Genomic DNA, 17,541 nt, shown 5'->3' with positions numbered 1-17,541 from the left:
CCACTTCCCCCTTGGCCGTGGTGTCAGCACAGCTCCTCACATGTTCTCTCTCCCTTCTCTGGGGGCAGAGGGCGGCTGCTTGTGGTTTTTTTCTCCTCAGTGTCATTCCCAGAGGCGCTGTGATGTTCTATGATGGGTTCAGCCTTGGCCAACACCACCTTCAACCTTGAGCCCAGCTGGTTCTGGCTCTGCTGGACTTGGGGGAAACTTCTAGATTATTCTAGCCCCACCCCAGCAGCTCATCAGCTCCACCAGAGCCCAACACCCAAACCAAAACTGTCGAATTATTTGAGATGCTTTTGCACAGGAAAAGGATGTGGGACATCAGATGCTCACCTGAGGAGGGGCCATCCGTTGCCATCTGGCAGCTCATTTCCTGCCTTGACATCCTTCCTGACACCATACTGTACATTTGGGGGTTTTGGCTCCTCTTTGGGGCAGGGGCAGCCCTTCTTCACCAGATCCCCTCTGGGGGGGCAGCGGTGACCCCCATCGCCCTCCTCTGCCTCCCTTGCCCTCCCTCCTCACCAGCAGCCGCAGATGTGGCTCCCGGGGAGCCCCAGGGGCCTCCTGAGGATTTGGGTGACTCTCCACGTGCTCCGGCTGGGATCAGGTAGGGATCCTGTGGGGCTGGGGGGGGTTTCACTGCTCTGGGTGGCAGATGTGGGGCAGGAGCTGGGGGGAGCCCAGCCTGGAGCTTGGCCCCAAATGCTTTCGCTTTCCCTTGGCCGCTGTGACTGTTGTGGGGCTGGGTGGGGTGGAGGTTGTTTTCTGGAGCAGGTTCCCGGGAAACCTCCTTCTCCTTCCAGTCCTCCCAGTCCTGCTCCAGTTCCTCTGGGGTCTCTGGGCCATGGCAGGGCAAAGCAACACCCGCAGCATGGAGCGTGCCCCGCTCACGCCAAGCTCAGCCCTGGCCTGCAACACCCTTGATTAACCTGGCACCATCTCCTGTCTCTGTGTCCTTCTCCATGGCCAAGCTGACTTCACAGTGGTGGGACCAGGCCGCCCTCTCCGTGTCACCGTGGGGCAGGACGTGGTGCTGCCCTGTCACTTGTCCCCAGCTGTGGATGCTCAGAGCTGGGACATCAGGTGGATCCGGCACAGGCTCTCTGAAACGGTGCACCACTACCGACATGGGGAGGACGTGTTTGGGGAGCAGCTGGAGGAATATGCTGGGAGGACAGAGCTGGCCAGAGATGGTCTCTCCAGAGGACGCCTGGACTTGCGAATCTCTGGGCTGAGACCCTCTGATGATGGTCAGTACGTCTGCACCGTGACCCATGGTGACTCTTATGGAGAAGCTTTGATGGACCTGGAGGTGTCAGGTTTGTGTCTGGTGTTTGCAGGGTGGTCGTGGTGTCCCTGGGCTCGTGTGTCCCTCCCAGACCCCTGTCCCATCCCTTGGAGCCCCAGCAGAGCTGCCACGGTGTCTGGCAGCCTTGGGGGTGCAGACGCTGCCTGGAGGCGCTGAAGCTGGGCAGCTGGGTCTGGCTGTGCCGGGAAGTTTGGGGGGAGATCTGGGGCTGTTGGGCATCAACGCTGGGTGGTTCCTGCCCAGGTTGGGGTGGGTTTGGTGGGAGTGGTGAGGGGTCTGCTCGGGGATGCGGTGGGGGCCTTGGAGCTGAGCCCACCCCTCCCTGACCCCAACCCTGGGCTCTTCCCCAGCCACAGGCTCTGTCCCTCAGCTCTCTCTGGAGGGGTACGAGGCCGGAGGCATCCGGGTGCTGTGTCGATCGGCCGGATGGTTCCCGCAACCGGAGGTGCTGTGGAAAGACCCCGACGGGCACCGTGTCCCCTCGGTCTCCCAGAGACGTTCCCCTGATGCCAGGGGCCTGTTTGACATCGAAGACGCCATCGTGGTGACGGGGACCGGAGAGGGGAACTGGTCCTGTGTGGTCAGGAACAGCCGCCTGGCCCAGGAGCAGGAGGCGTCCCTGCGCATCTCCGGTGCGACGGCTGCAGCAGCCCCTGCGGGGCCCGAGCAGGGCGGGGGGTGGCTGCCTGGCTGGGGGCAGCTTTGGGCTGGGCTTGGGGGGCAGCCTGGGGCGGTGGGGGGCTCTGTCCCCTTGAGTCCAGGGCTCGCGGGACAAGGGCTGCATGGGGGTGTGGGGCGGGGGTCTCTGGGTCCTTCTCCCCACGGACACGAGTGGGAATCGGTCCCTTTCCCTGCGGATCTGTTTGTTTCCAGCTCCCTTTTTCCACAACGCCCGTCCCTGGATCTCCTGGCTGGTTGTGGTCATCGTGCTCTCCCTTGGGCTCCTTGGCCTCGGGGCTTCTCTCTGGAGAAGGAAAGGTGCGTTTGCCCCCAGGGACGTGTTGGCTCCACCCAAAAGCTCTTTGGGAAGGACGGAAGGGGACGAGGACACGGTGGGGTGTGGGTGGGGGGACAGGGAGCACGGCCAGAGCGCCTGGCTGGTGGGAAGGTGCCAGAGACCCTCTGGAGCTGTTCCTGCTGAGGAAGCAAGCTGCTCTCCTCACCTCCTCTTCCTCTGCCTTTGCTTTCCAGCGCTGCTGTATTCCAGAGAGCTGGGTGAGTCCTTCTGGCCCCTTCCCCCAGCAAAACCTCCTGGCACAGGAGCCCCCGGCAGGGACTTGGCTTTGGGGGGTTCCTGATGTTGGGGCTGAGCTCCAGAGAGCCTGGGTGGGCTGGCAGGGGCTGGGCTGGCAGGGAGCCATTCCTGGGAGCCTGGTGGGTCTGGTCCAACTCCCCAAAAAGGAGGAGCTGGGGATCAGCCCGAGCTCTGTGAGCTCCTGTGGGATCAGCCCTGGGGTGAGTGGTTGTTCCCTCTGGTCACACGTTGCTTCTTGGTTTTGCTTTCCAGGGAAGCGGGATGCAGAACTGGGTGAGTCTGGTGGAAGGAGCCATTCCTGGGGTTGGGGGTTTTCCCTTCCCAAAGAGGAATTTGGGGTGTGCCCGAGCTCTGAGGGCTCCTCATGGGCAGTTGGGGGATGAGCAGATGTTCCCCTTTGATCACACGTGGTTTCTCTTTGCTTTCCAGGGGAACGAGATGCAGAACTGGGTGAGTGTCCCTGAGCTCCAGCACAGCCTGGGGTCCTGTCCTGGGGTCTCTGTGCTCGGCCCTTTCCCTTCCTGCCCGTCCTCTCCATCCCCCATCCCTGGGGCTGGGAAAGGCCAAGGCCATGTGCCTGGGAGGGTGGGCAGCTGGGGGAGACCAACGTGGGGATGGAGCCTCTGCCCTGCCCAGAGCTGCTGGGACCGGCTCTGGGATGTGACCAGCTCTCCTCTCTCCATGTAGCTCGGTGGAAGTTTCTACATCCCCACACAACAGGTAAGTGGGGGTTTGGGTGCTTCTCAGGGGGGTTCTCCTCCCTTTCCTTATGTGCAAGGGGCATCTGGGCTGGCCAGTGCTCTGGACTGGCTGTGCCTGGGGGTGTTGGGTGACTCCCAGAACCTGAGTGTGGCACTGGGCTGTTCCCCTGCTGTGTTCTCTCCTGTCCCACCCCTCGTGAGCTCCATCAGTGGGGCCAAGAGGAGCCATCTCCCCCCTGACACCCCAGGCACTGCCCAGATGCAGCCGCTGCCTCCCCATCCTGCCCCTCCACACTGGGGCTGCAGCCCCACCAGTGCCTGTTCCCACGGGACCAAGCTCGGCTGTGGCTGTGCTGGGACTGTCCCTGGGATGGGATCTCTTGGCGGAAGGAGATGCCCAATGTCCTGCCCCATGGTGCAGATCCTGTCCCTGGGTGGGGGGGTGAAACCTGCCCAGCGCTGAGCTCTGCCCCTGATGCTCTGGCTCCTCCTGTCCCTGCAGACGTGGTGACCCTGGATCCTGACACGGCTCATCCCAATCTTGTCCTGTCCCAGGATGGGAGAAGTGTGAGAAGGGGAAGGGAATGGCAGGACCTGCCTGATACCCCTCAGAGATTTACGTATTGGCGCTTTGTGTTTGGCCGGGAGGGGTTCAGGGAGGGGAAGCACTGCTGGGAGGTGGAGGTGAAGGGGGAGGAGGGAGGGGATTCATGGTGGGCTGTGGGGGTGGCCAGGGACTCTGTGGAGAAAAAAGGGAACATGTACTGGAGCCCCAATGAAGGTATCTGGGGGATGGGGCACTACAAAGGGCAGTTTCTGTCTCTCACCTCTACTCGCACCCCCCTGGCCGTGTCCCGGGTCCCCAGCAGAGTCTGGGTCTGTCTGGACTGCCCGGGGGGGCTCGTGACTTTCATCGATGGTCACAGTGGGGATGAGATCTTCACTTTCCCACCAGCCTCCTTCAATGGAGAGACCATCCGCCCCTGGTTTTGGGTGCAGACAAAGGGAACTGAGCTGTGCCTCTGGCATAGCACCTCCTTCCCAACTTCCATGTCCACCTCAGCCCCATCGAGCCCCAGACCCTCTGCAGACTCTGCCCACACTCCTCTCCTCCCTGCCCCTGGAGCAGATGACATCCCCCTCAGGCCCACCCCAGCCCCCTCTGCCCAGGCAGAGCAGGACAGGACTCAATAAAGCTCTGTGTGTGTGACCATGCAGTGTGGCCGTGGGGGTTCCTGGGGGGTTGTGCTGGTTCCTGGCTGCTGCTGAAGGGGGTTTGCAGGGGGCTTGGAGCAGTGGTGGGAGCAGGAGCCTGGGGGCAGCTCCCAGCAGGGTGAGCAGGGGGCGGGGCTGGGAGGTGGGGGGAATCAGGGCAACCCAGCCCCCCCCTTGTCTTGGTTGTGGGGAGCCCCCACTCTGCCAGCACCCCGTGTCCCCGGGACACCCCAGCTCTGCATCCTCCCATCCAGGCGGCTGGTTTAGGGACTGGGCTCCCTGTGCCAAAGCCTCTCTGTCCCAGAGCAGCTTCAGGGGCAGCAGAAGAGGAAAGTCCTGAGTGGGGAAAGGATTTGCCCCCCTGGGGCTCTGGGAAAGAGACATTTCCCAGTACTGACTGGGGTGGCTGCTGCTGCCCCTGAGGGGTCTGGTGCTGCTGTGGAGCTGGGGGTGGTGTAGGGGTGTGTTGGGTTTGGGTGGGCTGGGTTGGGCTGTGTGTGGGGTTGGTTTTGGGTTGAGTTGACTTGGCTTGAGATGACTTGAGTTGACTGGAGCTCACTGCAGCTGCCTTGAGGACTGGGTGCAGTTTGGGACATGGAGCTGTTGGGAGTGTCTGGAGGATGTGGAAGGGTCTGGGGGCTGGGGAGGGGGGAAGGATGTCTTCTGAGGAGAGGCTGGAGTCCTTGGGTTTGTCCAGCCTGGAGAAGAAGAGGCTGAGGGGAGACCTCATGGCTGGGTGAGGAGGGGAGCGAAGGGGCAGCGCCGATCTCTCTCCTCTCTTTGGGGACCAGGGATGGAACCTGAGGGATGCTGAGGGGGATGCTGAGGCGGTGTAGGGGTGTGTTGGGTTTGGGTGGGCTGGGTTGGGCTGTTGAGGAGGCAGCGGTTCTGCCAGCAACCGGGTCCTGATGGCTGAAGGGATTGACCTCGACAACATCCCTGCACCCCCTTGAGCTGGAGAAATCACTCCCTGGTGATTGCTGGGGCTGGTGCTGCTGCACAAGATGTGACCTGTAACCGCTGTGGCAAGTCAGAGCCCTTTGCAAAACAGGCTTCTGAATGTCATCATGCAAACTCTTCCCTCAAGGCCTGAAAACCTTGATGAAAACACTGATGAGGGAGGAGAGCTTGTTGGTGAACGTGAGGGACAGGCCCCAGAGCAAGAGCAGAAACCCGTGTGTCCGCCTGGGCACGTCCTTCAGCGTAAAACCCTGGGAAATCTGTGGGACTGGGGATGTGCCTGGCAATATTTGGGTCTTGTCTTTGCTGTCTCAGCTGCCACAGAGCCAGCAACTCTGCAAACAGCCATCGACTGGCTGAGGTGGCAAGAACCACCTTATCCAACCCCATTTGCTGCTCAGGCCGAGCCTGTGACAGGATTTACAGAGCCCAAAAACAGTCCAAAGGTTAAAGCCATAGCAGGCAATCCCTACTGCTTGGGGAGACCCCTGTTGCAGTGTTAGCTCAGATTCCCACTGTCCCTTCTCTTGCCAGACTCCTGCAGCCTCTCCTTGTTCTCCCTGACACATCTGCACAGACTGTTGGGCCAGGGCCAGGTTCAGATGGGCCCCCAGCAGCTTCTGGCCAGAAGGTATTTCTTGGTGTAAGGTTATCAGAGGGTGTTGAGGGCAGGTGGTAAGTAACTGTTGCAGCTTTGTGAGGCTGTGCTGCTGAGATGGGTTTTTTTAAGCAGCAGCTCAGAGTTTTCTGCCAGCCTAAACTATGAACAAGGAGCAATTCAAGGCCAAAGTCACGGCCCGAGATGGTCACAGCGCCTCTGAGAACCACATAGAGGAGAAAACAACCCGGCAGCAGCTGCATTTTGTCCCCAGAGAAAGGAGTGAGAAGATGGAACGAGCTGTGCAGACACCAAGGCCGGGGAGGGGTGGGGAGGAGGCTAGCATATTCGCTCTCCACTAGACTAAAAGGTTCTTTGGAATTCACATGTGTGTTTAGAGCTTGACAAATCCAATCTTCAAAGGAACTGAAAATGGGCCAATATAAGTGGTCCCTTCTTATTTGTTTCCCACCCCATACCTGCATACAATAATGCACCGTCTTGTCTCTACTCTTTCCTCTCCTAGACGGTCAGTCCCCTGCAGTGGGCAATCATTAACCCCAAAGGACTGTCTGGTGGTATTCCAGGTAGCCCTATCCTTGGGCCACCCATGGGATCAGAAGGCTTCCTCTTCTTCTGTCCCATCTTCCAAGGTGGCTTCTTTCACTCAAAGTCCTCTCGCTTCCCTCTGTTCATGACCCACGCCCTCGCGGACAATGGGAACCGCACTACAAGGAGGTCCACACTCACCTCACCCGGTGGGCTGCTGAAAGTCACTCACAGCTCAGGATACCCACCCCGACCCCACGGAACCACCCACCAATACTTACTCAATCCTGAGTCTTCGTTCGGATCTTCGTGCACAAAAATTATGGGGCACCGCGGGATTCTTTTGCCTGCTCATCCGAATGTAGGGTTGGGACGTACAGGATTTGGACAAGGCACCCCCCTCGAGCTCAGATTCCAGACCAAATTGCTCTGTATCCAAACTGTTATCAAGGTTAAAGGCCGGTTGTACTTATCAAGATAAAATTTCTTCAAGCCAAGTGATAAGCAGGTATAAAACAGCGCTGGGCGGCCGGGGAGTCCTCTTGCTCCTCCAATGGTGCCCAGCCCCGCCCCCCCCTTCAGTTTTCATGCTTATATACTGTTGCAGAGCAGCCACTCCTTAGGATTGGTCCCTGTTCTGTCACCAGCTGAAGCTGCTCAGCCGTAACAGTGACTGCACCTGCACCACCCACGGGTGTTTCAGTGTCACACCGGGTAACTAAGCAACGGGAAGGCACCTGCAGGACCCCTCCATCCAGCACACAACCCCCTTTTTCCCTCCAGAAACTACTTACATTGCCCCCAGCCAGACAGGGGTGCAACCTTCCCCCCTCCCCCCGCCCCCTCCACCATCTGCTGGTTTGAGAACAAATTCCTTGTGTTCTTATTTATTACACCCCCCACCCCAGACCCTGTCGCCCAAGAGAAGCTGCAGCCAACGCGATCAGCATTGATAAAGCTTTATTGAGGCCAGTCCTGCTCTGCCAGGGCAGGGGGGGCTGAGATGGGGCTGTGGGGGACATCTGCTCTGGGGGCAGGGAGGGGAGGAGCATGGGCAGAGTCTGCAGAGGAGCTGAGGCTCTGCAGGGCTGGGATGGGGGTGCAAGGGGGTGAGGAGTCACTGTCCCTGAGACACAGCTCAGTTCCCTCCGTCCCTGTCAAAAACCAGGGGTAGATGGTCTCTCCATTGAAAAACTCTGGTGGGAAAGTGAAGATCTCAGCCCCACTCTCAGCATTGATGAAAGTCACCAGCCCCCGCGGGCAGTCCAGACAGACCCAGACTCTGCTGGGCAGCTGGGACAGGGGCAGGGGGGTGCGAGGAGAGGTGAGGGACTGAAAGTCCCCGTCCCAGTACTCAATGCCCCAGATCCCTTCTTCAGGGCACAGGTATATTTGCTCCTTCCTTTTCACAGAGTCCCTGGCCACCCCCAGAGCCCACCATGGATTATATCCCACATCCTCCTTCACCTCCACCTCCCAGCAGTGCCTCCCCTCACTGAACCCCTCCCGGCCCAGCACACAGGGTCGATACATAAATCTCTGAGGGGTGTCAGGCAGCTCTGGCCATCTTCCCCTTGTCACACTTCTCCCATCCTCGGACAGCATGAGATCGGGATGAGATGTGTTGGGATCCAGGGTCACCACATCTGCAGGGACAGGAGGAGCCAGAGCATCAGGGGCAGAGCTCAACGCTGGGCAGGTTTCACCCCCCTGGGGACAGGATCTGCCCCAAGGGGCGGGACATGGGGCATCTCCTTCCTCCAAGAGATCCCATCCCAGGGACAGCCACAGCTGAGCACAGTCCCTTGGAGAAACACAACCCCTCCAGTGTAGCACCAGACGCTGCAATTACCTGGTCCACGGGACAGCAGAAACTTTCTCCAGGCTACAAGGAGAGAGGAGAGCTGGTCACACCCCAGAGCCAGTCCCAGCACCCCAGGGATGGGGGATGGAGAGGACGGGATGGGAGGGAAAGGGCTGAGCACCAAGACCCCAGGACAGGACCCCAGGCGGTGCTGGAGCTCAGGGACACTCACCCAGTTCTGCATCACGTTCCCCTGGAAATTAAAATAAAAAGAGGTATTTGGTCAGAGGGCAGAGCTTGTCACCCCAGAACTGCCCAGGAAGAGCTCGGGCACACCCCAAATTGCTGTGTGGGGAATAAAAAGCCCCCACAAATCCCCAGGGATGGCTCCCCTATGCTGGTCATGTTCCATACTGGGACCAGGAGAACCTGGGAAGGCAGAGGGTCCATCCCCATGCTGATGCCCCCGAGCTGCCCATCCTCCCAGGCACATGGCCGTGGGCTTTCCCAGCCCCAGGGATGGGGGATGGAGAGGATGGGCAGGGAGGGAAAGGGCCGAGCACTGAGATCCCAGGACAGGACCCCAGGCTGTGCTGGAGCTCAGGGACACTCACTCAGGGCTGCAGCTTGTTCTTCTGCAAAGGAAACAGAGATATTGGATCAGGGGGCACAGATTTTCATGTCAGAACTGCTCATGAAGGGAAAACAGAGCTTGGGAAAGATGGAATTCTGGATTGGGGACTGGGAAATACCCCCAAAGCCCAGGAAAAGCACCCTCCAGCCTGGCCACATCCCAGAGCTGGTCCCAGCAGAGGGTCCATCCCCATGCTGGTGTCCCCGAGCTGCCCACCCTCCCAGGCACATGGCCGTGGGCTTTCCCAGACCCAGGGATGGGGGATGGAGAGGACGGGCAGGGAGGGAAAGGGCTGAGCACCGAGATCCCAGGACAGGACCCCAGGCTGGGCTGGAGCTCAGGGACACTCACCCAGGGCTGCAGCTCGTTCCCCTGGAAGGCAAAGAGAAACCATGTGTGATCAGGGGGACATCTGCTCATCCCCCATCTGCCCATGAGGAGCCCTCAGAGCTCGGGCACAACCCAAATTCCTCTTTGGGAAGGGAAAAACCCCAACCCCAGGAATGGCTCCTTCCCCCAGACTCACCCAGTTCTGCATCCCGCTTCCCTGGAAAGCAAAACCAAGAAGCAACGTGTCACCAGAGGGAACAACCACTGACCCCCAGGCTGATCCCACATGAGCACACAGAGCTCAGGCTGATCCCCAGATCCTCCTTTTTGGGGAGTTGGATCAGACCTCCTGGCTCCCAGGAATGGCTCCCTGCCAGCCCAGCCCGCCCAGGCTCTCTGGAGCTCAGCCCCAACATCAGGAACCCCCCAAAGTCCCTGCCGGAGGCTCCTGTGCCAGGAGGTTTTGCTGGGGGAAGGGGCCAGAAGGACTCACCCAGCTCTCTGGACAGCAGCACTGGAAAGCAAAGGCAGAAAAAGAGGAGGTGAGGAGAGCAGCTTGCTTCCTCAGCAGGAACAGCTCCAGAGGGTCTCTGGCACCTTCCCACCAGCCAGGCGCTCTGGCCGTGCTCCCTGACCCCCCACCCACACCCCACCGTGTCCTCGTCCCCTTCCGTCCTTCCCAAAGAGCTTTTGGGTGGAGCCAACACGTCCCTCGGGGGCAAACGCACCTTTCCTTCTACAGAGACAAGCTGAGAAGCCAAGGAGCCCAAGGAAGAGCACAAGGAAGAGCGCCAGGAACACGCCCAGAGTGTCCTTCCATGGACGGGCATCGTGGAAAAAGGGAGCTGGAAACAAACAGATCCGCAGGGAAAGGGACCGATTCCCACTATTGTCTGTGGGGAGAAGGACCCAGAGACCCCCGACCCACACCCCCATGCAGCCCTTGTCCCATGAGCCCTGGACTCAAGGGCACAGAGACCCCCAACCCCCCCAGTCTGCCCTCCAAGCCCAGCCCAAAGCTGCCCCCAGCCAGGCAGCCACCCCCCGCCCTGCTCGGGCGCCGCAGGGGCTGCTGCAGCCGTCTCACCGGAGATGCGCAGGGACGCCTCCTGCTCCTGGGCCAGGCGGCTGTTCCTGACCACACAGGACCAGTTCCCCTCTCCAGTCCCCATCACCACGATGGCGTCTTCAGTGTCAAACAGGCCTCTGGCGTCAGGGGAACGTCTCTGGGAGACCGAGGGGACACGGTGCCCGTTGGGGTCTTTCCACAGCACCTCCGGTTGCGGGAACCATCCGGCCGATCGACACAGCACCCGGATGCCTCCGGCCTCGTACCCCTCCAGAGAGAGCTGAGGGACAGAGCCTGTGGCTGGGGAAGAGCCCGGGGTTGGGGTCAGGGAGGGGTGGGCTCAGCTCCAAGGCCACCACTGCATCCCTGAGCAGACCCCTCACCGCTCCCACCAAACCCACCCCAACCTGGGCAGGACCCGCCCAGCGTTGATGCCCAACGGCCCCAGATCTCCCATCAAACACGAGCCCAGGGACACCACGACCACCCTGCAAACACCAGACACAAACCTGACACCTCCAGGTCCATCAAAGCTTCTCCATAAGAGTCACCATGGGTCACGGTGCAGACGTACTGACCATCATCAGAGGGTCTCAGCCCAGAGATTCGCAAGTCCAGGCTGCCTCTGGAGAGACCATCTCTGGCCAGCTCTGTCCTCCCAACATATTCCTCCAGCTGCTCCCCAGACACGTCCTCCCCATGTCGGTAGTGGTGCACCGTTTCAGAGACCCTGTGCCGGATCCACCTGATGTCCCAGCTCTGAGCATCCACAGCTGGGGACAAGTGACAGGGCAGCACCACGTCCTGCCCCATGGTGACATGTAGAGGGTGGCCTGATCCCACCACAATAAGGTCAGCTTGGCCATGGAGAAGGACACAGACACAGAGATGGTGCCCAGGTTAATCAAGGGTGTTACAGGCCAGGGCTGAGCTTGGTGTGAGCCGGGCACGCTCCATGCTGCGGGTGTTGCTTTGCTCTCCCATGGCCAAGAGACCCCAGAGGAACTGGAGCGGGACTGGGAGGACTGGAAGGAGAAGGAGGTTTCCCCGGAACCTGATGCAGAAAACGACCTCCACCCCACCCAGCCCCACTCCAGCCAAGGGAAAGAGAGAACATGTGGGGCAGAGCTACGTGCTGGGCTCCCCCTGCCCCATGGCAGCTCCTGCCCCACATCTGCCACCCAGAGCAGGCAAAAGCCCCCGCCAGCCCCACAGGATCCCTACCTGATCCCAGCTGGAGCACGTGGAGAGTCACCCAAAACCTCAGGAGGCCCCCGGGGCTCCCCGGGAGCCACATCTGTGGCTGCTGGAGAGGAGGGAGGGATGGGAGGTAGAGGAGGGTGATGGGGGTCACCGCTGCCCCCCCATAGGGGATCTGGTGAAGAAGGGCTGCCCCTGCCCCAAGGAGGCACTGAAACCCTCAGAGCCCCTGCACCAGCACCCCGACGGCACCAGGAACCGGTGCTCGAGGGCAGGACGGGACCACAGCCGGGTCCCCGGGGCAGCCCCTGCTCTGCCCCACGGCCCCTCTCCAGGAGGGATCCCAAATCTCTCCAACCACAGCCCGAAATGAAGGGGAACTCTCCTGAACCCCCTGGCTAAGGAGAGGTTTCTTTGGGAAGGGGAGGGGAGGGAAGGAGCTCTGGGATGATGAAAACAATGGAGCTTTTCCAAATTCCCACGTTTCAGTGGGTGTGACGAGAGGCCCCCGCTCCAGGAGAGGAGCTGCCATTCCTCCCTCCAGCCAGGCCAAATCAAACCTCAACCAGCCTCAGTGCCTGTGAAGCGGGTGGGCTTTATGGCAGCCCCCCCACCCCCACCAGCAGACTGGGGCTGGAGGGGAGGGAATCGCTCCTCCTCAGGACTGGGAGCCAAGTTTCTCCCCCCACACACCCCGTTTCCACAGACAGGCTCCACCTATGGATGGTATCTGTAAGAAACTCAGGCTTAAGCAAATGAACTCCCAGGAACTCCTTCCCAGGTGGGGGAGTGTGAGCTGGGAGGGGCTGGTCTTCAGGGATGAAGGCTGGATGTCTTCCTCGCGCTGAAGATGCGCCTTTTCCTTCTGCTCCAGAGCCTCAACCCCCCACCCATTGCTGGGTTTTTTTTGGGAAGCCCTTTTGAGCTGACGACGAGCTCCTCTCTGCCTCCTCATTGGTTGTTGGTCTCCTCTTCTCCTCATATTAACGCTGTGGTAATTAATTGTCTCTTAAGCTGTGTCTCCGTGGGTCTCACCGCTGTTCTCATGGAGCAGTCGGTCGGCTCCCAAACCACAGGGGTGAGGAGTGAAGGATGTTCCTGGCCTGAAAGCTCCCCATGGAGCCCACCAGCAGCCCCTCTGACTGTGGGGCTCAGGGCTTTAATAGCTGAGGGCAGAGTCCTAAGGGTTCCCTAGGTCGTTCTCCAGCTCTACCAGTGCCCAACCATGCCAGCCTGCCAGCAGTGCCTCCCAGACCCAAGGAGGGAGGGCTGAATGATGCTCCTGGCCTGACACCTCCCCAGGTACCCCACCAGCAGCCCCAGTAACTTCTGGGCTCAAGGCTTTCCCAGCCAAGGGACCGGTCACAACATACCCCTCACGTCTACCCCCCACGCACCGAGCGGGCGCCACCACCCCGCTGGGATCCAGGCAGCATCCGCCACTGCTCCCTGCCTCGGGTGCCAACCCCTCCACCCGCACTCCGGAGGGGCTGCCACCCTCTTCCCACCTTCCCCTGGGACCCCCCCAGTCCATCATGAGGCCCCAACTCACCTTCTCCTTCCACGCACCCGCAGGACGGCAACAGGTTGGTTCTCCTTTGGCTTCACCACAGGGTGCTCAGGGTCCATCCCCCCCACACCCCTTTATACCCAACAAACCACCGTTTTCCCCAAGAAACCATCATTTTTACCCTACAATCCACCATTTCACCTTAGAAAACGCCAGTTTTCCCTGATAAAACACTGGTCTGCCCCATAAACCACCAGTTTTCCCTGATAAACCACCAGTTTTCCCTGATAAACCACCGTTTTACCCCATAAACCATCATTTTTCCTTGATAAATCACCATTTTAGCCCATAAACAACTGGTTTTCCCTGATAAACCACTGTTTTGCCCCATAAACAATGGGTTTTCCCTGATAAAACACCATTTTACCCAACAAGCCACCATTTCACCCCATAAACACCTGGTCTTCCCTGATAAACCACTGGTTTTACCCAATAAACCACCAGTTTATCCCATAAACCACTGGTTTTACCCAATAAACCACCAGTTACCCCAATACACCACTGGTTTCCTCTATAATCCACAATTTTCCCAGATAAAACACAGGTTTTCTCCAATAAACCACCATTTTACACCATAAACCACCAGTTACCCCAATAAACCACTGGTTTCCCCCATAACCCATCACTTTTCCCAGATAAACCACAGGTTTTGCCCAATAAACCACCAGTTACCCCAATAAACCGCTGTTTTCCCCCATAACCCATCACTTTTCCCTGATAAAACACAGGTTTTCTCCAATAAACCACCATTTTACCCAATAAACCACCAGTTACCCCAATAAACCACTGGTTTCCCCCATAATCCATCACTTTTCCCAGATAAACCACAGGTTTTGCCCAATAAACCACCAGTTTACCCCATAACCCACTGGTTTTACCCAATAAACCACCAGTTACCCCAATAAACCGTTGTTTTCCCCCATAATCCATCCTTTTCCCCTGATAAAACACAGGTTTTCTCCAATAAACCACCATTTTACCCAATAAACCACCAGTTACCCCAATAAGCCACTGGTTTCCCCATAACCCATCACTTTTCCCTGATAAACCACAGGTTTTGCCCAATAAACCAGCAGTTTACCCCATAAACCAGCAGTTTACCCCATAAACCACCAGTTACCCCATAAACCACTGGTTTTACCCAATAAACCACCAGTTACCCCAATAAACCACTGTTTTCCCCCATAACCCATCACTTTTCCCTGATAAACCACAGGTTTTGCCCAATAAACCACCAGTTTACCCCATAAACCAGCAGTTTACCCCATAAACCACTGGTTTTACCCAATAACCCACTGGTTTTACCCAATAAACCACCAGTTACCCCAATAAACCACTGTTTTCCCCCATAACCCATCACTTTTCCCTGATAAACCACAGGTTTTGCCCAATAAACCACCAGTTTACCCCATAAACCAGCAGTTTACCCCATAAACCACTGGTTTTACCCAATAAACCACTGGTTTTACCCAAAAAGCCACCAGTTACCCCAATAAAACACTGGTTTCCCCCATAACCCATCACTTTTCCCAGATAAACCACAGGTTTTGCCGAATAAACCACCAGTTTACCCCATAAACCAGCAGTTTACCCCATAAACCACCAGTTACCCCATAAACCACTGGTTTTACCCAAAAACCCACCAGTTACCCCAATAAAACACTGGTTTCCCCCATAACCCATCACTTTTCCCTGATAAACCACAGGTTTTGCCCAATAAACCACCAGTTTACCCCATAAACCAGCAGTTTACCCCATAAACCACTGGTTTTACCCCATAAACCACTGGTTTTACCCAATAAACCACCAGTTACCCCAATAAACCGCTGTTTTCCCCCATAACCCATCACTTTTCCCAGATAAACCACAGGTTTTGCCCAATAACCCCCCAGTTTCCCCCATAACCCCCCCAGTTCATCCCCCGTGCCCAAGCTGGGAGGGGGCGGTGGTGATGGGGGGGTGTGTGGTTACCCACCCAATCAGCGTTCCTCCTGTGGTAGCCCCGCCCCCCAGTGGGCGTGGCCATTGGGGCTGTGCCCCGCCCCCCACCCCCCTGTTTTCCCACGCCCCCCACCCCCAGCTGTTGCCCCCCCATCCCGGCCATGGCTCCCGCACTGCTCATCTTCCTCCCCCTCTTCCTCCTTCTCCTCTTCCTCCTCCTCTTCCTCTTCCTCTTCCTCTTCCTCCTCCTCTTCCTCCCCCTCTTCCTCCCTTTCCTCCCCCTCCTCTTCCTCCTCAGGGGTAGTTTGGGGGGGACCCCGAGGTTGGTTTGGGATCCCCAAGGGGGGGTTGAGGACCCCAGGGGTGGGTTTGGGGTCCCCAAGGGGGGTTTGAGGACCCTGAGGATGGTTTGGGGTCCCCAAGGGTGGTTTGAGGACCCCAGGGGTGGTTTGAGGACCCCAGGGGTGGGTTTGGGGTCCCCAAGGGTGGTTTGGGGGGGACCCCGAGGTTGGTTTGGGGTCCCCAAGGGTGGTTTAAGGACCCCAGGGGTGGTTTGAGGACACCAGGGGTGGGTTTGGGGTCCCCAAGGGTGGTTTGAGGACCCCGAGGATGGTTTGGGGTCCCCAAGGGTGGTTTGGGGGGGACCCCAAGGGTGGTTTGGGGTCCCCAAGGGTGGTTTGGGGGGGACCCCAAGGGTGGTTTGGGGTCCCCAAGGGTGGTTTGGGGGACCCCCCGGGGTGGCTTTGGAGATCTCAAAGCTGGGTTGGGGGGGCACTGAGGGCATTTTGGGGACCTCAAGGTGCTTTTGGGGACCCCGGGTCAGTTTGGGGCCACCCCCCGTCCCCCTTACTGTGTCCTTGACCCCCCCTCAACCCCCCCTTTCCCCTCCCCCCCCACTGTTTGCTCTGGCTCCACTCCTGCCCCACCGGTCACAACCCCCAGACACGTGGGTTGGGGGTCACCCAACCTCCCCATCCCCCCCCCCCCCATGGTCCTGACACCGAAACCCCCATCCAGGACCCCCCAAACCCCCCTCCAGGAGCCCCCAAACCCCCTCCAGGTGCCCCCAACCCCATCCCAGGTGCCCCAAACCCCATTCTAGGCACCCCAACCCCCTCCCAAGGTGCCCCCAACCCCATCCAGGAGCCCCCAAACCCTCTCCAGGAGCCCCCAGCCCCATTCTAGGTGCCCTAAACCCCCTCCAGGTGCCCCCAACCCCATTCTTGGTGCCCCCAGCCCCATTCTAGGTGCCCCCAACCCTGTTCTAGATACCCCAAACCCCGTTCTAGGTGCCCCAACCCCCCCCCGAGGTGCCCCCAACCCCATTCTAGGTGCCCCCAGCCCCATTCTAGGTGCCCCCACCCCATTCTAGGCACCTCAACCCGCCCTAAGGTGCCCCCAACCCCATTTTTGGTGCCCCCAGCCTGATTCGTGGTGCCCCAAACCCCCTGAGGTGCCCCCAGCCCCATTCTAGGTGCCCCAAACCTCCTCCAGAAGCCCCCAAACCCCCTTCAGGTGCCCCCAACCCCATTCCTGGTGCCCCCAGCCCCATTCTCGGTGCCCCCAGCCCCATTCTAGGTGTCCCCAGCCCCATTCTAGGTGCCCCCAACCCTGTTCTAGATACCCCAAACCCCGTTCTAGGTGCCCCAACCCCCCCCAAGTTGCCCCCAGCCCCATTTTTGGGGCCCCAAACCCCATTCTTGGTGCTTCCACCCCCCCCTGAGGTGCCCCCAGCCCCTCTCTAGGTGCCCCCAGCCCCATTCTAGGTGCCCCCAGCCCCATTCCAGTCACCCCAGCCCCATGGGGGGGGGTCTCTCAGGGGGCTGGAGGGTGCCCCATGCAGGTGCCCCAGCCTCTTCCCCCCCCCCCACTCACCCCCCCCCTCGCCAGGTGACTTCCCGTAGGCAGCGGGGGAGGAGGGGGGGGGGGGCTGATATTTCGTAATCCCCCCCCCACGGGCCCCACAGGACGGACAGACAGACAGACAGACAGACAGAGGAGCTCACCGCCCCCCCCTCCCCACAGCCATGGCGGGACCCCTCATCGCCCTCCTGCTCCTCCTGACCCCCACCCACGGTAGGTGCCCCCCCCCCAAAATCCTCCCCCCCCTCCCCAGCCCCCCTTTGACCCCCCCCAACTAACTGTATGTGTGTCCCCCCCCTCCCTCCTCAGGTACCCCCACCCTGGGAGCCCCCCCCCCAACGGAGGCAGCCCGAGCCCCCCCACCCTGTGACCCGGCGCTGGTCCCCATCGAGGGGGGGTGGGGGGAGCTGGTGGCGGGGGGGGAGGGGCTGCGTTACCATTGCCCCTCCAACAGCACCCCCGTCCCCACCCGCGTCCGGCACTGCGGCCCTGGGGGGGTCTGGGACCCCCTGCCCGGGGGGGCCACCCCCCGATGCC

General features: G+C 59.7%; 2 protein-coding genes across 2 annotated transcripts; one reads left to right on the top strand and one right to left on the bottom strand.

Annotated features, from left to right (window-relative positions):
* Nucleotides 1–540: 540 nt before the first annotated feature.
* On the top strand, nucleotides 541–4,465 carry LOC311204366 (butyrophilin subfamily 1 member A1-like; the record flags this gene model as incomplete). The annotated part of the gene is made up of 8 exons (XM_084280797.1): nucleotides 541–613; nucleotides 978–1,325; nucleotides 1,666–1,947; nucleotides 2,189–2,293; nucleotides 2,507–2,530; nucleotides 2,823–2,843; nucleotides 3,000–3,020; nucleotides 3,774–4,465. 8 exons carry the CDS (start codon nucleotides 541–543, stop codon nucleotides 4,463–4,465), a joined length of 1,566 nt encoding a protein of 521 aa, XP_084136923.1.
* A 3,071-nt stretch (nucleotides 4,466–7,536) lies between these two features.
* Nucleotides 7,537–13,234, bottom strand: LOC311204365 (butyrophilin subfamily 3 member A3-like; the record flags this gene model as incomplete). The annotated part of the gene is made up of 11 exons (XM_084280796.1): nucleotides 7,537–8,239; nucleotides 8,446–8,478; nucleotides 8,630–8,650; nucleotides 9,012–9,032; nucleotides 9,383–9,403; nucleotides 9,558–9,578; nucleotides 9,855–9,875; nucleotides 10,090–10,206; nucleotides 10,449–10,730; nucleotides 10,940–11,287; nucleotides 13,183–13,234. Coding segments are annotated over 11 exons (1,623 nt in total), but the record flags the coding sequence as incomplete, so codon positions are not given.
* Nucleotides 13,235–17,541: the final 4,307 nt, after the last annotated feature.

This window comes from Gallinula chloropus (assembly GCF_964237585.1).
Source record: "Gallinula chloropus genome assembly, contig: HAP1_SCAFFOLD_245, whole genome shotgun sequence".
NCBI classification, from domain to species: Eukaryota; Metazoa; Chordata; class Aves; order Gruiformes; family Rallidae; genus Gallinula; species Gallinula chloropus.
The sequence above is the reverse complement of the archived record's forward strand: the minus strand, read 5'-3'. Positions and strand labels throughout refer to the sequence as shown.